Source organism: Kogia breviceps, chromosome 1 (genome assembly GCF_026419965.1).
Source record: "Kogia breviceps isolate mKogBre1 chromosome 1, mKogBre1 haplotype 1, whole genome shotgun sequence".
In the NCBI taxonomy this organism is placed as follows: domain Eukaryota; kingdom Metazoa; phylum Chordata; class Mammalia; order Artiodactyla; family Physeteridae; genus Kogia; species Kogia breviceps.
In genome coordinates, this window is record NC_081310.1 from 86,515,090 (window position 1) to 86,535,704 (window position 20,615).

The window sequence follows — 20,615 nt, forward strand, 5'->3', positions numbered from 1 at the left end:
AACAAAACAAAACACACCAGGCCAAAACAGTTTTATAGTCAAGGAACAGAGCTTTCAAGGAATAGATCACTGAAATCTTATACAAATTCTTCCAAAGAATAGAAAACAAAACCAAAAGCTTTCCAACTCTTTCTATAAGGCAAGTATAACCTTGATTCTTAAACTACACACAGACCATATGACAAAGGAAAATTATGGCCCAATCTCTCTTATGAAAAGTACAAAAATTTCAAACAAAATATTAGCAAACTGTAATAGATTTTAAACAGCCACAAATTATTTGCAGCTCCTACCATCAAGAAGGAGTCTATTTCTTCACTCAGTCACAGGCTGGCCTGTGACTTACTACAATGAATAGAATGTGGCAGAAGTAGCATGATGTGATTTTTGAGCTTACACCTCAAGAAAACTTAAAGCTTCCACTCATGCCCACTTGGAATGCCATTGCCACATGAAACAAGCCCAAGGCTAAGCCTTCTGGAGAAGCCATGTGGATAAGAACCAAAGTATCACAATGGGCAACCTGCCAATCCACAGGTATGAATATGACAGTCCTTGACCATCAGCCCTATTCAGCCACCAGACAACTACAGCCACATAAGTGAGTCCAGGTGGAGCCAGCAGAAGAATACCCAGCTGAGCTCAGTCCAAATTAACCACCCATAGAACTGTGAGGGGGGAAAAAAAAGGTTGTTGTTTTAAGCCACTAAGTTTGGGGTTGATCTTTTATGCAGCAATAGATAATTGATGCCACAAATAAAATCCAGCAGTGTGTAAAAAAGATAATCAATCCATCATGAAAAAGTCAGACTTATCCTAAAAATATAAGGGTGGTTTTAAGATGAGGAGAATCTTTAAATGTAATTTACCTCAAAGACATATTAAAGGAGAAAAAACATAACCAACTCAGTAAAAGCAAAAAAATCATAGGATAAAATCGAACACTCACTCATTGTAAAACCAAAGACCTGGCAGTTACAAATGGAAGGAATCTTCCTTAACTGGATAGAGTATCTTTTAAAACCTTGCAGCCCAAAATCGATTTTAATGGTGAAACATAAAATGCACTCCCTCTAAAATCAGAAACAAGACAAGGATAGCCATTATCACCATTGCTGTTCAGCACTGCAATAGAGCCCTAGCAAAGCACACACAGCAGGGCAAGAAAAATAAATGAAATAAATAAATATTGAAAAAGAAGAAAGCAAAGTTCATTTAAAGATGACATATGGGCTTCCCTGGTGGCGTGGTGGTTAAGAATCTGCCTGCCAATGCAGGGTGACACGGGTTCAAGCCCTGCCAATGCAGGGTGACACGGGAAGATCCCACATGCCGTGGAGAGACTAAGCCCGTGCACCACAGCGACAGAGCCTGCGCTCTAGAGCCCATGAGCCACAACTACTGAGCCCACATGCCACAACTACTGAAGCCCGTGTGCCTAGAGCCTGTGCTTCGCAACAAGAGAAGCCACCACAATGAGAAGACTGTGCACCTCAAGGAAGAGTAGCCCCCACTCGCCGCAACTAGAGAAAGCCCACGCGCAGCTACGAAGACCCAACGCAGCCAAAAATAAAAATAAATAAATAAAATTCTTTAAAAAATAAAAATAAAGATGACATAATTGTCTACTTAGAAAAGCCAAAAAAAATCCACAGATAAATTGTTATAACTGAAAAAAAAGAGTTACAAGGTAAATAACTATAATTAATTAAATTGCTTTTCTATAAACTGAAAATAACTATAAAATGTAATTAATGTAATTTAAATATAAGAAAGCATTTATAATAGCAACAAAATATATAAGGCACATAGAAATAAATCTAATAAGATTGACAAGACCTGTATGAAGGAAACTAATACTTTGTTAAAAGACATATTTTTTTAGAAAGCCTAACAAAATAGAGATATTATTTTTCGTGGATAAGAAGATTCAATATCAGAAAGAAGTCAATTTTTCCTAAATTAATCTTTTTTTTATTCATCCACCAAATATTTTCATGTTTTATTTATTTTTTTAAACATCTTTATTGGAGTATAATTGCTTTACAATGGTGTTAGTTTCTGCTTTATAACAAAGTGAATCAGTTATACATATACATATGTTCCCATATCTCTTCCCTCCTAAATTAATCTTTGAATTCAGTACAATCTCAGTCAAAATTCAGCAGAATTTTTCATTTTTAGAAATTGATAAGCTGATTCTAAAATTCACATAGAAGTGTAGAGACTTCCCTGGTGGCCCAGTGGTTAAGAATCTGCCTTCCAATGCAGGGGACACGGGTTCGATCCCTGGTTGGGGAATTAAGATCCCACATGCTGCAGGGCAACTAAGCCTGCACACCGCAACTACTGAGCCTGTGCACTCTGGAGCCTGCGCGCCACAACCGGAGAACCCTGCACGCTGCGACTAAGATCCCATGTGCTGCAACTAAGACCTATGCGGCCAAATAAATAAATATTTTAAAAAATAAATAAAATAAAATTCACATAGAAGTGCAAAGGACCTAGAATAGCCAAGATAATCTTAAAGAAAAATAATAAAGTTGGAGGACTTAACACTACTATATTTTTAGACTTACAATAAAGCCACATTAATTAAGATAATGTGATACTGGCATAAGAATAGACAAATAGATTAATGGAACAGAGAACAGTCCCCAGGAATAGACTCACACAATATAGTCACTTGATTTTCAACAAAGTCACCAGCAATTCAATGGGGAAAGTAAGTTTTTTAATGAAGCAACTGGATATTTACATGGGGAAAAAAACAAAACCTTGATTTCTCCCATACACAAGAACCTAGATAAATCACAGACCTGAACATGAAAGCTAAAACTATAAAGCTTCAGGAAGAAAATATCGAAGAAAAATCTTCATGTTCTTGGGGTAGGCAAGATTTCTTAAACATGACCAAAAGCACTAACCATTAAAATAATCGATAAACTGGACTTCATCTAAATTAAAAACTCATGCTTATTAAAATACACTATTAAAGTAAAAATGCAAGTCAAAGACTGAGAGAAGATACTCACAATACATATATCTGACAAAGGACTCAGATCCAGAATATATAGAGAACTCTTACAAATCAATAAGAAAAAGACAAGCTGTTTTAAAAATTGAGCAAAAGACTTGAACAGACATTTCACAAAAGAAGATATTCAGATGGTCAATGAGAATATGAAAAGATGCTCAATAAAATTTTTAAATAGGGACATGCAAATTAAAACCAAAATGAGACAATTCTAAAACACCCACCAGAATGTCTAAAATTAAAATCTTGACAGTAATAACTTATAATAGAAAAGAATCTGAAAAAGAATCCATATCTATATCTATCTCTATATATGTATAACTGAATCACTTTGCTGTACACCTGAAACATTATAAATCAACTATACTTCAATAAAAATTTTAATTTAAAATATTGACAAAAAAAAGTATAATATACCTAAGAATACATCTAATATATATCCACAAACTCTGTATGGAAAAAAATTGATAAAACTTTATTAAAAGACATTAAATGAAGAAGTATGCTATTTTCATGGATGGGTAGGAAGAAGCAATACTGTAAAGATGTCCACTTTCCCTAAATTAATCTTTAGAGTCAATGCAACTCCAGCTAAAATCTCAAAAGTTTTTTTAATACATGTTTTGTATGTATGTTATACTTCAATAAATATGCTCTTTTTAAATTAAGAAACTCTGTTTCTTTAAAGACACCATAGGAGAAGGAAAAGACAAACCACTTTTCTCAATCTTTGAGAAAAGATCATTGCAACACATATAACAACAAAGGATTAGTATTCAGAATATGTAAAGAACACATTCAAAACAATAAAGGAAAAAACCCTCAAATAATCCAATAGAAAAGTGGGCAAAAGACATGTAGAGGAATTTCACAGAAGAGGAAACACAAATGACCAAGATGCATATAAAAATTGCTCAATTCCATTTGTAATGAGGATAATTCAAATTAAAACCACAATGAGATTTATAACCACTAGATTGGCAAAATTAAGAAATCTGATGACTCCAAGTGTTGGAAAGCATGTGGATCAATGGGAACTCTTATATACTGCTGATGTGGGTGGAAACAGTTTGCTATTATCTTATAAAAATGAACATCTGTGTACACTATGACCCAACAGTTCTACTCCAAGGTATATACCCCAGAGAAATTCTTGCAAATGAGCACCAGAAGATGGATAAAAGGATGTTCATAATGACACTCTTCATAATAGTAAAGAATGGAAACTATCCAAATGTCCATCAACAGAATATTGGAATGAAAATAATTACCTATAACTATTTGCAACACATGGATAAAGATTAGAAACAGAATGCTGAGTGAAAATGCAAGTTATAGAAAATTTTGTACAATATAACATCATTGTTTTTAAAGTCAGAAACAAACAAAAAAGAAATAATATATCATTAGGTAATGCTTTGTGTTAAAACTATTTTAAAAAAAAGTAAATGAGTGATTAAGAAAATTCAAGGGCTTCCCTGGTGGCGCAGTGGTTGAGAGTCCGCCTGGCGATGCAGGGGACGCGGGTTCGTGCCCCGGTCCGGGAAGATCCCACATGCCGCGGAGCAGCTGGGCCCGTGAGCCATGGCCGCTGAGCCTGCGCGTCCGGAGCCTGTGCTCCGCAGCGGGAGAGGCCACAACAGTGAGAGGCCCGCATACCGCAAAAAAAAAAAAGAAAAAAAAAAAGAAAAAAAGAAAATTCAAGATAGTGATTACCTCTGGTGGGAAGGCAAGGGAATAAGAGAAGAGAGGAAGACATAAGTAAAGATAAATGTACTGGTGACATTCTAGTTCTGGAGATGGATGGGTGATTGATTAGGCTTTCATTTTAAAGTATCATATTTTTGACAAATGGAAAAATACAATAGAGAGTACTAGCAACTCTGGCAAACTGGAGGGTACAGCTCCCATCTAAGGACATCTGAATTTTGGAAAGTGTAAACACCATGCTGGCCAAACAAAATAAATTTTGAGCTAGACTTGGCTTGGCTTTCAAACTAGTCTGAAAGCCCCAGTCTAGTTTAATGAATCTCAGACTTTTGGTCTGTGGACTTTGCTGAAGACTTATACCTATTTGCTGCTGCAGGAAGATACAAAAGGCCCCAAACATACAGACAAGGAGAACTTTAAGGGAAGTGCTTAAAGATTAGGTGAAGAGAGAAGAGGAATCAGAACAGGAAGGCATAAAAAGAGAAGAAAAAAAAACCACTAGAGGAGGGGGGAAAGAAGACATATAATACCAAGAAGGAGGAAGCAGGGAGAAGAGAGGTGGAAGAGAGAGAAAGAAGTACAAAGGAATGGAGGGGAGAAGAGAAAAAAGAAACCGTTATCTCCTGTGTGCTAGCCTCTGTACTGGGCACTTTAACACTTTTTTTTTTCATCTAATAATCACAACTTTAAAACACAGTTTTTAGTATCCTGATTTTCAGAAAGCTGAAATAAATTGTTCAACTAGGAGCAATGTGACTCCCAAATCCTGTTCTTTCTACCGTACCACATTGAATCAGATGTGAGGGAAGACCTACAGAGATGTTGATGAAGAAAAGTGGGAGCTGGGATAAGATGGGTTTTGCTGCTTCCCTGACAGGCTGTAACAGCCCCCTCTTCTCAACCTCTCTCCCAAACCACAGGCGCTGAACAATGAGGCCGGGTGGGTACCCCTGGCCAGTTAGAGGATGTGCTGGAGGGGAGGTAACCTTAAATCACTGGGCTTGAGACAGTTCCATGTACAGCTGTCCCTCATTATCCATGGGGGATTGATTCTAGGATCCTGTGGATACCAAAAGCTGAGGAGGCTCAAGTCCCTTACATAAAATGGCATAATACTGAAATTTGCATATAACCTGTGTGCATCCTCCCATATACTTTAAATCATCTCTAGATTAATTGTAATACCTAATGTAATATAAATGCCATGTAAATAGTTGTAAACAAAGTGTAAATGCTATATAAATAGTTGCCAGCATGAGGTAAATTCAAGTTTTGCTTTTTGAAAATTTCTGGAATTTTTTTTCAAATGTTTTTGGTCCATGGTTGGTTGAATCCATGGACTCAGAACCTATGCATACAGAGGGCTGACTGTACTCAGGGACTCTTAGCTGACAAACCCAGTGATGTCTCTAAAAGCTTCGTGTATCCTCAGTGGTCTCTGGGTCCTGGTTTGAGATTCCCTGTGATGTTCCCTTAAGCCAGAAGGCTAAGCAATCTCTATATCCTTTCTCACTTGATAATCCCATGATTATCTTGTTAGAGAACTATTGTGTGTCAGGGTACCAGATGCCTAGTTTCATCCTACAAATAATAAGTTCATCTCCAAATCTGAGAAATTTGGGGTCTACAGAAAGTAGTTATAACACCAAGGGGAGCAGGGGCCTCTTAATGAGAGAGGAACAGAGATCCCCACATCAACACAGAGACACAGACACAGAAAGGAAGGCACAGAGAGTCTCAGAGAGACAGAGGCAGGATACCAAGAGTGGGGGACAGAGCATACAGATCCAGGAAAGCAGACAGAGGGGTAGAGACACCAGATTCAGATTCCATCAGATGGAGTCAAAGTGATGCCTGGGCACAGAGAGACCCAGCAGCTTGCAGAACAGAAGAGGCACAGAGTGGTGGTTGGACAGGCAAAGGGGCAGGAGAGGGGGAGGAAGGTGGTAGCTTCCATGGGGATTTGTCTATCCATACCATGCAGGAGGGTTGGCCACCTTGGTGCTGCAGTTCCAGAAAGGGGTCCAGTTCCTCTTGGCTCTGCAGTAAGGGGGCCTCCCGGGAGCCCACACATCCCGATGCCTGCAGTTTGTTCCTGAAACACACATTGCCACCACTGCCCTCCGGTCCCAGTGGCCTGTGACAGGCACCAGGGAGGAACACCGCCTCAGCCCAGTCCTGTTGCTTGCCCCCAGCCCAGCCCTTCCTGTTAGCCTAGGCGCAGGCCAGACCCAAACTGGCTTCCCTTTGGGGCTGTGCTTTGGCAAAACTGTGGAGCTGGCTTCAGGCAAGGGTGACCCCTGCTGGTCAAAGGACAGTACTGCCCTCCAGAAAACAGCCAGCGTTCAGCAGGGAGGGAAAGGAAGGGTAAGCTGCATTCTCGCTCTTTGCCTGGTTTCTGATGCCAACCTTAGCTCCTACTAAGATAAATGGTGTGCCCAGGGCTCCCTTTCTTCTCTACCCAAGGGTCAAAATTAGTGCCTGATAGTGAAAGGTGACACCTGGAAGACCCTGAGATAGAGTCGGCCCCACATAAAGGGTACTCAGGGCATCTCTGCCTTAGATTAGCTGCTCTTAGGAAGGTGCTATGAGTCCTGCGGACAAGGCTTCTCACCCAAGTTTCCTCCCAAGCCAGTTCACGGACAAGGTCCTCTCCCCTCACACAGCCCAGCCAGCCCTGCCTAGGAGCTAGAGAAGCTTGGTCTACTCACCAGAGCTAAGAGAACTTGTCTAAGGGGACCATTGTCAGAGCAGAGAGTCAGGGCCCTTCCACGGCTAGCAGGCCCTCACAGTGACCACTCACACTGAACTCTTCATGCTGACCCCCGGACCTTCTCTTTCTGGCTTCCTCTGTCTTTGGGGATATGGTCAGTGATTTTCCAGGAGAGGGGAAGAGCTGGGTCCCCCTCTTCTAGTCTGCCAAGCATATGTAGACCTCTCGGCAAAAGCAGCTCTTCCCCCATTGTAGGGCTGGACTATGATGTCTAAATATCTTGGGCCTGCCTCAGCCTGGATCCAGCAGGCAGGGAGCAATTTGGGAAAGGGTACAGGTTCCATGCCCCAACCCTGGGAGCACTTCTCTCAAGAAACCTCCCAAAGTTCTCCGGGCCTCAGTTTCCTCATCTGTAAAATGAGGTGATTGGGCCATATGATCCCTGAGTCCCTTCCAGCTCTGACACTGTTGTATGGTCCTAAGAAACCCAAGTGGGAGGTGGAGGCAATAAGACCTGAGTGTCCTGCTACTCACCTCACCTCCATACCTCTCCCTCTCCATTCTCACCCACCTGCCCTTGAGACCAGGTAGAAAGAAGGAGCTAGGACTACTAGGTAGAGCCACATTTTGAAAGGCAGGGTCCACCCTCCCCAAAGGCCCGCAACAGGCCTGCGTTCGGATTCTCCAGGGAAGAGACTAGGGGCCCAGGTCTCTTCAACTCCTGTCATTCCTTTCCAACCACTTCTTCTAGGTCTATGACTTGACAGAAGGAGAGACAGGAGGTCCCCTGGTGTTTTACCTGCTCGGTGGATCCTGGAGCTCCTTGCCCGGCCCCCAACTATGTCTTTTGAAGGGGTCGTAGTTGTGACTGTGGGCACGGAAAGCCCTCGACCTTCGGAGGGGTACAGCGTGGAAGCCGTCTCCCTCCTTCTTTTCTCCCTCCTCCTCCTCTTCTTCGTTCTCCCCCAGCTGCTCTCTGGACTCAACCACAGACAGGCAGCGGCGAGTGTGGCCTTGGGGCACCAGGTCTCCACCTGTGAGGAACACCTCTGGGACGTCTTTGTTCATGGGAGGCACACACAGGCCAGTCTGAACCAAGAAGATAGAGAATGGTGAGTTCTAGAATTCTGGAATTTGGAACTAGAAAGGTGTCACAGCCAGCCAGACCTAGAGCATCCAGTCACCCCTCCCTTTACCAAGGCACAGAATTGGAGGGTGGCTGGCTCAAGATCACATGAGGAATTAGCTGCAGAGTCAAGCAGAGAACTTGGGTTTTCTGACTCCCAGTCTAGTGTTCTTTCCAGTACATAATGACATCCTCATTCACTTATTATTATTCCATTTAATGAGCACTTATATGGCAGAGGACCAATCCAAGCAAAGAGAAATAGATATTGTTCTTACCCTCAAGGAATTCGTTCTAGTGAGTGTGTGTGTGTGCGTGTGTGCATGTGTGTACGTAGACAAAAGCACAAATCACACAAACAACTGGCCAGAGTTTGCCGAATGCCACAAGAGAAGTTTCAAAAAAAGCCTTTGTGCTGTCAAAGGAATAAGTGCATATAGCCAGTTGGAGGACTCAAAAAAGGGAAACAGAAGGAAGTAAACAGCCTTTGAGATGGGCCTGGAAGGGTGGAGTGGTTAGGATTTGGCCACGTTGGAAAGGGAGGAGTCTAGGCAAATAAAACAGCAGGGAGAAAAGGTGCGTGAGTGAGAAAGTATTATGATTTCTTCTTTCTAAGACTCTGGTCATTTTGGGAGTAAGAGAGCCATTCTGACCTTTTCCCAAGAAGTAAAGAGAAGGGCTCCAAAACCAGCCACATTGAAATTCCTTCTCTCTCTCCCAAGTGGGCATTGTTCTCACTGCCCAACACTCCTGGCTGCTGTCAGGGCTTGCCTCAGTGTGTCTCAGATTTAAGAACCCTCAGGAGCTCTTAAAGTTGAAAATGATAAGCTCCGCTCCAGAAACAAGTACCATATACCCGAGTACTAAGGTGATGGAGGGGCGGGAAGGCAACTCACATCTACTGCATCTACCTCTGTACACCCCCTCTGGGCCCTATCTCTGTAGAACTTCTGCTAGAATGAGTTTCCCAGGCTCCTCTTCTCCCAGGGGTGAAGCAACTGAGATGTTCGGAGGACCCTGGAGGACCAGGAAGCAGTGAGCCAGAACTCCCCCTCCTCCCAGGCTTCCTGTGAGGGTGTCAAGCCTTCTGCAAGTTATTTTACTCCCCGCCCCCGACACCCCCCCGCAAAGTTCAGGTTGTTGGACAGTCGTTCCTTCCAGCTACTTTTCCCTCTTTCACTGCAGCCTGCCCCCACTCCACCCAGGACCACTGAGATGGTGCCTGTGCCTGTGTCAGCTGCACACCTGCCTACCACGGGGAAGGAGGAGACAAGTACTCAGGCCTCTGCAGATGGCATTTTGCTGCCCTGCTGGGTGGGTCTAAAGATAGAAAAAGAGAGGCCTAGGAAACCAGCCCAGGCCCTGTGCCTGTCTGTGCTCATCACATCTGGAAGCCACATAGAGGGGACCTCTCAGCCTGCAGCTGGGAGACATCCTCTCTCTGTGTCCACAAACTTGGGCCTCGTGCCATCTGATGTGCTATCTATAAACAGGATGGGATGGGACTTCCCCGGTGGTCCAGTGGTAAAGAATCTGCCTTTCAATGCAGGGGCTGCAGGTTCGATCCCTGGTCAAGGAAATAAGATCCCACATGCCGTGGGGCAACTAAGCCCACACACCACAACTACTGAGCTCGCGCGCCTCAACGAGAGAGCCTGCATGCTGCAAACTACAGAGCCCACATGCACTGGAGCCTGCACGCCACAACTAGAGAGAAGCCTGAGCACCACAACAAAAGATCCCGCGTGCCTCAACGAAGATCCTGTGTGCTGCAACTAAGACCTGACACGGCCAAAAATCAATTAAATTAATAAATAAATAATAAATCTTTTTTAAAAAACAAAAGACTCCGTGCTCCCAATGCAGGGGGCCCCAGGTTCTATCCCTGGTCAGGAAACTAGATCCCACGTGCCGTAACTAAGAGTTCACACGCTGCAAAGAAGATCCCGTGTGCCACAACTAAGACCCGGTGCAGCCAAATAAATAAATATTTTCTTTAAAAAATATTTTAAAAATAAATAAATAAACAGGATGGGCAGATCTTCAGGCAGCAGGACAGAGCCTGAGGGCCACAGCATGGTCCCTGCAAACCAGTGGTCTCCAAAGCTGAGATTTGGGGGCAGGGGGAGAGGGGTACTGACAAAAAGTATCGTGAGAAGCTGGGATGGAGGAAAGAGTAGGAACTAGGTATGTTCACTAGAAAAAGAGGAACAGGGGCTGGGAACAGGACAGAAATGGAGGGGCACTGAGGGGGCACTACAAGGAACTTGGATCTGGCATTCAGTGACCTCACAAAAGAGAAAAAACTGTTTGACCTACACGCCCTGTACCTAGCTTCTATCTACTCTTCCTTCCCTGATTCTGCCCGCAGGGCTGGATTTGACGAGATGAATGAAAAGCAGTGAATGGAAGCCCTTTCCTTTCCCTCCATCCCTGGAGATGCCACCTGTTGGAGGTGGTACCCTGCTGCCTTGGCCTGGTGGACAGACATTTCGAATCCTGAGACCTTTATGTCTTGAAATTTCACCCTTCTTCCTCCAGCTGAGACCACCTGGAGTCTGACCTCTTCTCAAAGAACTACCCTCCTTCTAGCCTCTCTGTCATGTCATTCATGGTCTCTGCCCTCTGTGAAAATGGAATCCACTGAGCTCCTTCTCCCTTAAATCTTCATTCCATTCCTCAGAAAGTTTTTCTGTTTTCTAAATTCCACCCCTTCATGCTATCATGTCAATAATTTTCATTCTATCCTTCAGAGAGATGAGGTTTAGCAAGCTTTCCTCAACCCCCTCCCAGAGATAGTCCCTCCGCCGCTTTCTGAAATTCAAGCTGGAGCCCCTGTGGTTGTGTTCCTTTCCTTGCCCCTCCTTCCATCAGTTCTCTCCCAGCCCCCTCCCATCTTTCACTAGGCTCCTGAGCTCAGGAAATTGTGCAAGGGAGCAACCAGGGCTGGGTCTCACACAATGGCTTTATTTAGCTCCGGAATGAGATCACATCATGTCACATCACTGCTTCCGCTGAGCACAGATAGGAGATTCTGAAATAGGTCTGAGATCAGATGCTTGAGATGGGGGCAGGGGAGGAAAGCAAGAAGGGGCGCTAAGTCACTTTACTTTTCTTCCTGCCTCTGGATCAGATGGTTTTCCCATCGACACAGACCATCAGCGTCTCATGATTCCTCCTCTGAGTGTGTGACCTCCACCAATTGCCCTAGTCATCAGTGATTCATTAGACACTCTACCGTGTGCTGAGATGGGAGCATATAATATTTTAATAGAGATCTCTCTCTCACTCTCACTCTCTCTTTTGGGTTGCACCGTACAACATGCGGGATCTTAGTTCCCCAACCAGGGATTGAACCCATGCCCACTGCAGTGGAAGCTCGGAGTCTTAACTGCTGGACCGCCAGGGAAGTACTGAGAGAAATCTCTCTTATTCAAAACTCCGAGACCATAATTTCTTCAGGGTGCTTTGAAGTTCATCAGATTTGCTAGCTCTGCCACCTTCATGAGCCACATGATCTTGGGAACTTGCTTATTTAATGTTTTTGAGCTTCAGGATCATCTGTAAAACGGGAATGGTAATACTACCTTGTAATGTATGTAATACAACTAACATTGTGCTTGGCACATATGGGTACTTAGTAAATGCTACTATTATTTTTGTTGTTACTATTATTATTTAGAAGCAGAGAGAAGGCAGAGCATAGAGAAATGGAGAGCTGGAGAGAGGAAGGCCCAAGACAGAAGCAGAAATAGGCATTATATGATGATTAAAAAAGAGAGAGAGAGAATAAATAACCCACAGGCTGACACTAAAACAACTATGATGGGGATTCATTAACATAAACAACTTCTGATAGAAAAGAGCACCTAACAACCAGAGCAAGAAGGAGCCTGATGAACCCTGATGAACCTGCACTCTTCAAAGAGAAGGGATGGACAATGGCCTCTGGTAATTTAGAGCAGAGGTTGGCAAACTATAGCCTGTGGGCCAAATCTTTTTTAAATGGTTGGGAAAAAATCAAAAGAAGAATACTACTTTGTGACACATAAAAATAATATGAAATTCAATTTTCAGTGCTCATAAATAAAGGTTTTTTTCTGGGGAACACAGCCATGCTCACTCATTTACATATGGTCTACGGCTGTTTTTGCATTATGACAGCAAAGTTGGTAGTTGCGACAGAGACCATATGGCCCATAAAGCCTAAAATATTTATTATCTGGGTCTCTACAGAAAAAGTTTGCAGACTCTTGATTTAGAGAAGCTGGGTCTCAATATCTCAGGAAGGAGGAAAAAGAGATCAAAGAGAGACATTAAGGCTCATTGCCCACCAACCAGCTTGGGGGAGGAGGGACATTGAAGACCCCAGCACACCCATTTCCTAAATAGCACCTGAGCCTACAGGGGGAAGAGGCTTAACACATGAGTGCCTACAGCATCCTGTGGGATCCTCACAACCATTTCTTGAAATAGATATTATCCCTATTTTACATAGGAAGAAACAGGCAACACAGAGAGGGTAAGTAACTTACTCAAGGTCACAGGGCTGTAGGAGGTGGAGCTGAGTTTTCAAAGCAGATGCATCCCACTGTACAGCCTGAGTTCTCTGAAACCAGAAGGCAAGCTCCTAATGAGAGCAAGTGGCTAGCTTTGAAAGAAATCTGGCAATATTGTTATTCACTTCCTCATTCCTGCCCCCTCCACCCCAGCCAAAGAAAGGAAGCAGTTTCCAGAAGAAATTAGATGGGGGATCCCCAAAATTAAATTTGTCCTTTCTACTCCCTCTGCATCTTAGAAATCTGAATGAGGGGATGGGGGGCAGGCAGGGCCCTGCTTCTGTTTGCTGCCAGCAAACACTGGGGGTAGGAACTGCTGATAGCAACCACACAGCTAGGCACGGGGGACGGTGGACAAGGCTAGTGCGCCCCTTCGCAGCCTGGGGGGCTCCCTGGATCTGGCTCTGGGGTCCCAAATGGGGCAATAATGGGGAAGACCCGAAAGAACCAGATAATAAAGAACGGGGAGTAAGGGAGAGGCCAGATGGCATGGTCTGCTGGCTTCTCTCCAGGTGTCCTAGCCCTGGGGGAACAGGGTCATAGAAAACCCTTTGATGGTTCAAAATTTAACCTACCTGCTTCCTCTCCCATAGAAAGTAAACCATTAATCCAACAGTGTCCTGCAAAGAAGACTAAAGCAGGGCTTCAGATGAAGAAGGCCCTGGTAACCACAGTTCCTTCCCACCCCTCCCTGCTCCCAAATACACCATTCTACAGCAAGTCATATAGCACCCAGGTCTCTAATTCCTTCTCACCTCACCCTGACCTGGCTACATCATCGCTCTATTTCTCAGTGTGAGACATATGAGATTTTGCTGTGCGTTCAACACTGTATCCTGGAACTCACCCTCCTTCCCTGGCTTTCCTGTCAACTGCCAGACAGTGGTATCACAATTCCAAAAATCAAAGAAAAGGTAAAGGGTATGTAGAGGGGATTCCTTCATTCAGCAAATATTTCTTTAGCACCTACCAGGTGTCAGGCACCAAGACGAGGACCCAGAAGGGTCTATGCACAAACACAGTGGTGAGGCAAGTGTACCACCCCTCTGTGGGACAGGGGCTAGTTCAGGCAAAAGCCATCTACCCATATCAGCTTTGGGGTTGACTCCTGCTTCCACCTGCTTCCAGGGCCCACAGGGCAGAGTTGTCGATGTTATTGTCAGTACTTAATTCTGGAAGTTCAAAGCTAGAGAGCCAGGCAGCCTCAGTCCCCTAATCTAACCACGTCTCCTTATTTTTATTTTTTAAATTTTTACTTATTTATCTTTTTGGCCACACCACACAGCATGTGGGATCTTAGTTCCCTGACCAGGGATCGAACCCATGCCCCCTGCAGTAGAAGTGCAGACTCTAAACCACTGGACCGCCAGGGAAGTCCCATCATATCTCCTTAAAAGTCAGCCATCAAGCATCTCAAACACCCACCCTAAATCATCCCCACCTCTTTGATATATTAGGCTCACAAATCAGTCAGGATTTTTGCTGCTTTGGGCTTCCAAGTGTGATCATCTTTTCTCTTTTCTTTTTTAAATTGGTTTGCAAACTGAACCTAGGGATCCTATCCTTTTTCTTTCTGCTGGGCCTGTGTGCTTATTCTACCAGAGGTTTGTTGGGACCCAGACTAGCCCATGATGTGTCAGGGCTAGAGAATAAAAGGGGGAAGACCAATCAGTCCACTTCTACCTCCTGTCAGTTTCTTGGCATGCGTTCTGGGTGCCATGCCAGCAGGGTGGGGCAAGAGAGGGGCTGAGGTTCAGAGGGACACACCTGAGAAGACTTTGGCCACTGAGTCCCAAGGAGTTAATCCAATCAGATCCCAGGGAACAGCTAAAGATAGTGGGTGAACTAAGGAGCCCCTAATCTGAATGGATGGGGTATTCTGGAATCTGGAAGCCCCTGGCTCTCAGGTATGAGATTGTGGCCCTTTAAATCTCACAATTAACCACCAGGGATAAAGGGAATGTCAGGGCCTAGAGGAAGGGGACCCAGGATGAATTAGGATTTAAAGTTTTAAAATTCTAGCCATCCTGTTTGTCCATACCTCCTGTCTTAATGGTGTCAGATAAACTTGAGTCTGAATCCCAGTCCTATAATTTACCTCTTTTTTTTTTTTTCTGGTGGTACGCGGGCCTCTTACTGTTGTGGCCTCTCCTGTTGTGGAGCACAGGCTCCGGATGCGCAGGCTCAGCGGCCATGGCTCACAGGCCCAGCCGCTCCGCAGCACGTGGGATCTTCCCGGACCGCGGCACGAACCCATGTCCCCTGCATTGGCAGGCGGATTCTCAACCACTGTGCCACCAGGGAAGCCCTATAATTTACCTCTTAATTGATGAGCGTTAGCTATTTAACTCCTCTGAACCTCAACTTTAATATAGGGATTATGATATGCTAACCCCATAGGACTGTGAGGATTAAGAATGTATATAAAGGGGGCTTCCCTGGTGGCTCAGTAGTTAAGAATCCGCCTGCCAATGCAGGGGACACGGGCTCGAGCCCTGCTCCAGGAAGATCCCACATGCCACGGAGCAACTAAGCCCGTGCACCACACTACTGAGCCTGCTCTCTAGAGCCCACGTGCCACAACTACTGAGCCCACGTGCCACAACTACTGAGCCCACGTACCTAGAGCCCGTGCTCCGCAACAAGAGAAGCCACCACAATGAGAAGCCTGCGCACCGCAACGAAGAGTAGCCCCCGCTCGACACCAGTAAAGAAAGCCCTTGCGCAGCAACAAAGACCCAACGCAGTCAAAAAAAAAAAAGAAAAAAGAAAAGGAATGTATATAAGGGAATTCCCTGGCAGTTTAGTTGTTAGGACTCCGTGCTTTCACTGCTGAGGGCCCAGGCTCAATCCTTGGTCAGGGAACTAGTGGCGCGGCCAGAAAGAGAAAAAAAAGTGTATATAAAATCTTTGGCATCACTTGTCCCATAAGTAGTGTTAATTAACTGTTGGCCATTATGGTGATTTCCCATTGGCACACTTGTGTGCACACACACAGAGACACACACACTCTCAATGCACCCTAGTTAAAAATGGGAGCTGAGGGCTTCCCTGGTGGCTCAGTGGTTAAGAATCTGCCTGCCAATGCAGGGGACACAGGTTCAATCCCTGGTCTGGGAAGATCACACATGCCACGAAGCAACTAAGCCCGTGCGCCACAACTACTGAGTCTGCGCTCTAGAGCCCGCGTGCCACAACTACTGAGCCTGCATGCCACAACTACTGAGCCTGCGTGCCACAAGTACTGAAGCCCACATGCCTAGAGCCCGTGCTCCGCAACAAGAAGCCACTGCAATGAGAAGCCCGCGCACCGCAGTGAAGAGTAGCCCCCGCTCTCAGCAACCAGAGAAAGCCCGCGTACAGCAACGAAGACCCAATGCAGCCCAAAATAAAAATAAATAAAATTAATAAAAATTTTTTTTAAAAGGGAGCTGATGGGACTTCCCTGGTGGCGCAGTGGTTAAGAATCTGCCTGCTAATGGAGGGGACACGGGTTCAAGCCTTGGTCTGGGAAGATCCCACAAGTCACAGAGCCACTAAGCCCGTGCGCCACAACTACTGAGCCTGCGCTCTAGAGCCTGCGAACCAAAACTACTGAGCCCGTGTGCCATAACTACTGAAGCCCAAGCGCCTAGACCCTGTGCTTCGCAACAAGAGAAGCCACTGCAATGAGAAGCCTGCTCACTGTAATGAAGAGTAGCCCCCACTCGCTGCAACTAGAGAAACCCACACGCATCAAGGAAGACCCAATGCAGCCAAAAATAAATAATTTTTTTTCTAAAAAAGGGAGCTGAATGCAGGAAACTGGTGAAGAATTGTTCTGCCACTTCCTGGGGGGTGCTGAGGGGTTCCTGAAGATCTCTGCTTCTGGGAAATGCCCATTCATGAGGTAAGGACTCAGGGAAAGGGAAGAGGGAAACTCACCAGACTTGGGAGATATCCCAAAGATGGGAGACCTGTTCTTGCCTTCGGTTGGTGACTGCAGTATAGGAAAAAGTCCCACTTCAGACAGCCCCTCTAAGAATCCAGTCCAGGACCTTAATGGGGGTGCCTCTTTCTTGGTCCTTTTAAGGGAATTGCTCATGGTCCAGAAGTTTGCATAGGAGACAGGGGGGACTCATTCCAGTCCAGATCAGCTGCCTCTCCAACTACTCTAGCCCTTCCCTTCCCCGCCCTACTTCAAACACCCTAGACAGTGCTGTGCCCAGACCTTTAACCCCTTGGGTGCCATTGCTGGTCCCAAGGATTCCTGGGTTCCCCATCCTCAGCATCCCCCAAAGGGCAGCCCCCGGCTTCAGGCACACGTAGGAACAGATACAGAAAACCAAGCTGGGGTCACCCTGAGGGGAGAGTATGTGGGAACCTGACATCCTAGGGAACCTTCACCCGCCCTCCAGCAGAGACAGGGTGGAACTGAGGGGAAAAAGAAGACAACTCAGGGAAAGGCCCACAGCTGGAACCCTACTTAACAGCAAGGTCCTACTGGGGTCAGGGAGGTCCTTTGCTCTCTCTCAAATTTGGTTTCAAAATGCTTGTCGTTCCCTTTAAGAGGCAGGTTACAGTAGGGGGGAGGAGGACAGACTGTATTTTCTGTGATGAAAGTACAGGGAGGAGCGATGACAAGGGCAGCTACATCAGAGGAGGACCCTCCTTCAGCCAACAGGAACAGGGTGAGCAGGCAGCTTAGCACACACCCGGCTCCCGACTCAACTCGCGGTGTGTTGTGGATACCAGGCACAGGATATCTGACTGGCTCTCCACCCCCTTCCCTGATAACAGCTTCTAGGGGCACTGACTCACCCTCACCGCTTCCCTGGGGCAGAGGACGGAGCGGGCAGATGTTGGACTTCCTGAGGTACCAGGGAGCCTCCTCCCTGATGGGCCTCGTGGTCCAGGGGAAAGGACATGTTGGAATCGGAAGAGCTTGGCTGCCTCTGTCAACTCACAAGTTAAGGGGCCTTGGAGAAGTTCCCTAGTAGCCTCGTTTCCTCCTCTGTAAAATGGGGATAGTAAATGAGATATGTACAAATAGTGGAACATAAATGCTGGGCCCATAATTGTTATTCAATAGATATGCTAGCTGCCACTTACTGTGACCTTGGATAAACCACTCTGCCTTTCTTGATCTATTAAATGAGATTAAATTAGGTGATCTATGGTCTATCCTTGCTCTAAAACTCTCCCTCTTGGTGAGAGGAAGAGGGCAGTTATTGCCAGATGTGGAAACTGTGTGCCTTTTCCTACCTGGCTGGGCTCCAAACCATGAGTGACAGTGGTTGTTTCTCACTTCACAAGAATACAGGGGAAACAGCTGCCTGTTTTACCGGTGTGGGGTCCTCAGAAATTCTCTAATTTAACAATCCTGTGATTGTCCAAATGAGGACACAGGCTCCGAGCGGGGGGATCCCACACTGCTGCCTCTGTGGTCAGAGCTGCTTCCACCACCCTGAGCCGCTCTCTCTCGAGGGATCCAGCCTGGATAACTTCCCACCCTGTCACCAAGCCGCTGCATTATCCACAGCTTCTTGGGAATCCTTATACCCGTTTCCAATTAACTTTTGTCAGGTAAAGTCCCAAAGCCTAGTATGTGAAAGGGGTGGTAATCTGGGCCCTGGCTCCTCCTGGTACCAGGGCTGGGTGTGGGTGAGCGGGTGCCAGCTAAAAGTTTGGACGACGTGGGAGGGATAGAGGGCTAGTTTCCAGCGGGAGGAGGGGATCTGGAACACGTTGAGAGCTGGGTTGCTATCTGTTTTGCCTTTTAAGGAGGAAGCCCTCCGTTTGGGTACTCAATCTCCAGAAAGGATGTAGGGCCAATGCTTGCTTTCCCTCTCCCTTGCAGACTTGCATGAAGTCTGGAGATCAGGGGTCACATCTCCCTTGGGTAGTTTCCATTAGAGTGAAGTACTGTCTGCTACTCATCCTCCATTAAGTTACCTCAAGAAGAGGGCTCAAGCCTAAAGCAACTACTCCAGCTGAGTCTCACCATCTATAGATTTGAGAGGCTTATATTCTTCAATGCTACTACTTAAGGGAGGCTCAAATTCCATCCTGACTCCAAGGAATTTGATCTCTCGAGAGATGAAGTATCTAGTTTTGGCCTTTTTTCAAGGTGCCTGTGACACTGCCTTCACAATGCTTCTCTTGTCATCTGGGTCAGACCTGGGTTCCCCCCTAGTCTCCTCTGTAACAAGGGCCAGGACACAAACTGCTGAGTTCTGCAAGGAAAGGTAAAGACTGCCCCAGCTTTTGGAAAAGGAGTATCTCCCAGAGCTCAGACTGAGGGAGAAATCTCTTATGTTACCTTCCCAAGTTAGGAAGTTTATCCTACCCTTTAAACCAGAACCCCACCTCCTATAGGTTAACTCCTCACTCTGTTTTCAGTGGACACTACACAGATGACAAATAGTGTGCTGGTCCAAAGACCAACAGTTCATAGTCCTAGAGGAAGACAATACATTATCAAACTAGTTCCCTCTTCCTTCCCTATGCTTGCTCTCCACCCCAAGCTTCTGACCCACTGTCTTTCTCCTCATTCTCTTGAGCAAGTCCCAGGTCTCCATCAGGAACACAATGAACCAAAGCAAATATATCCTTCTTGCCCTCTGACCTGGCCAGTCCTGGGGTGTCCAAGCCGTAGGCCCTGAAAGAGGGATGTGAGCTGGTGGAGGGCTACTCCATTTGGAGCCTCCCGTTGTCTCCAGGTCCTTTTCATCCTTCTTGGGGCCCAGAGGCTCCGAAGGCTGGGCGAAGGAAAGGTTAAACTGGTTGGGCAGTACTCTCCCCCTGCCCCCCCCACCAGAATCTAAGCTAGGAAACTTGGTGACAGGAACAAAGCGGGTGTTTGTTGGGTTTCTCTCCTGCCTGGGAGGCAGTTCTCGGACCACGGCATTCCTGGGTTGGACAGAGTCAGCTCAGCATGGCTTCTCCCCACTGCTGTTGCCGCAATACCCACTGCCTTTCCAGAGGCCGTGCTTAGGTAACAACTCAGGGGATACAGGCGCTTCTGCCTGGCCTGAGCTCAAAGCAAAGGCATTAAAAATAAGTTCAAGATGGGACTTCCCTGGCAGTCCAGTAGTTAAGATCACGCTTCCACTGAAGGGGACACAGGTTCAATCCCTGGTCGGGAAACTGGGATCCTGCATAACCCGCAATGTGGCCAAAATAATAAGTTCAAGCTCAAGAAAAGCTAGCTCTTAAATGGAGGAAGGGCTAGAATCAGGCATAAGAGATAGTTTCTCAAGAACAATCAGTGAATAAATCACCCCTAGAAGGTCTCCCGGGGCATGAGAACAACTGCAGAACACTTTTCCCCATTCTCTCCTCTACTGTGGAGAGGGGCTCACAGGCAACAAAGGTTTAGGGGAATATATGGTGACTGGTGAGAACAGAGGGAAATAAGGGACGGAAGCAAAGGTGTTCAAAAGGGAGGGTGCAGGGGGTGGGATATCTCTGTGGGAACAGGACCCACAA

The 20,615-nt window shown here is 45.9% G+C and overlaps 1 protein-coding gene across 5 annotated transcripts in view; it reads right to left on the bottom strand.

Annotated features, from left to right (window-relative positions):
* Positions 1 to 17,298, bottom strand: part of ARHGEF2 (Rho/Rac guanine nucleotide exchange factor 2) — a 50,267-nt gene extending 32,969 nt beyond the window's left edge. The window contains exons 1-4 of one of the 5 annotated variants that reach the window (XM_067038024.1): positions 17,070 to 17,298; positions 13,122 to 13,195; positions 8,260 to 8,549; positions 6,725 to 6,842 (exon numbers count right to left, since the gene is read on the bottom strand). In XM_067038024.1, the coding sequence (XP_066894125.1) occupies positions 6,725 to 6,842; positions 8,260 to 8,528 (387 nt within the window). In that variant the 5' untranslated portion in view covers positions 8,529 to 8,549; positions 13,122 to 13,195; positions 17,070 to 17,298. Of the gene's footprint in view, positions 1 to 949; positions 1,074 to 6,724; positions 6,909 to 8,259; positions 8,550 to 13,121; positions 13,196 to 17,069 lie in introns of those variants that run through there. The other 4 variants (XM_067038018.1, XM_067038027.1, XM_067038030.1 and 1 more) reach the window with 4 other exon arrangements.
* Between the last annotated feature and the right edge of the window lie 3,317 nt (positions 17,299 to 20,615).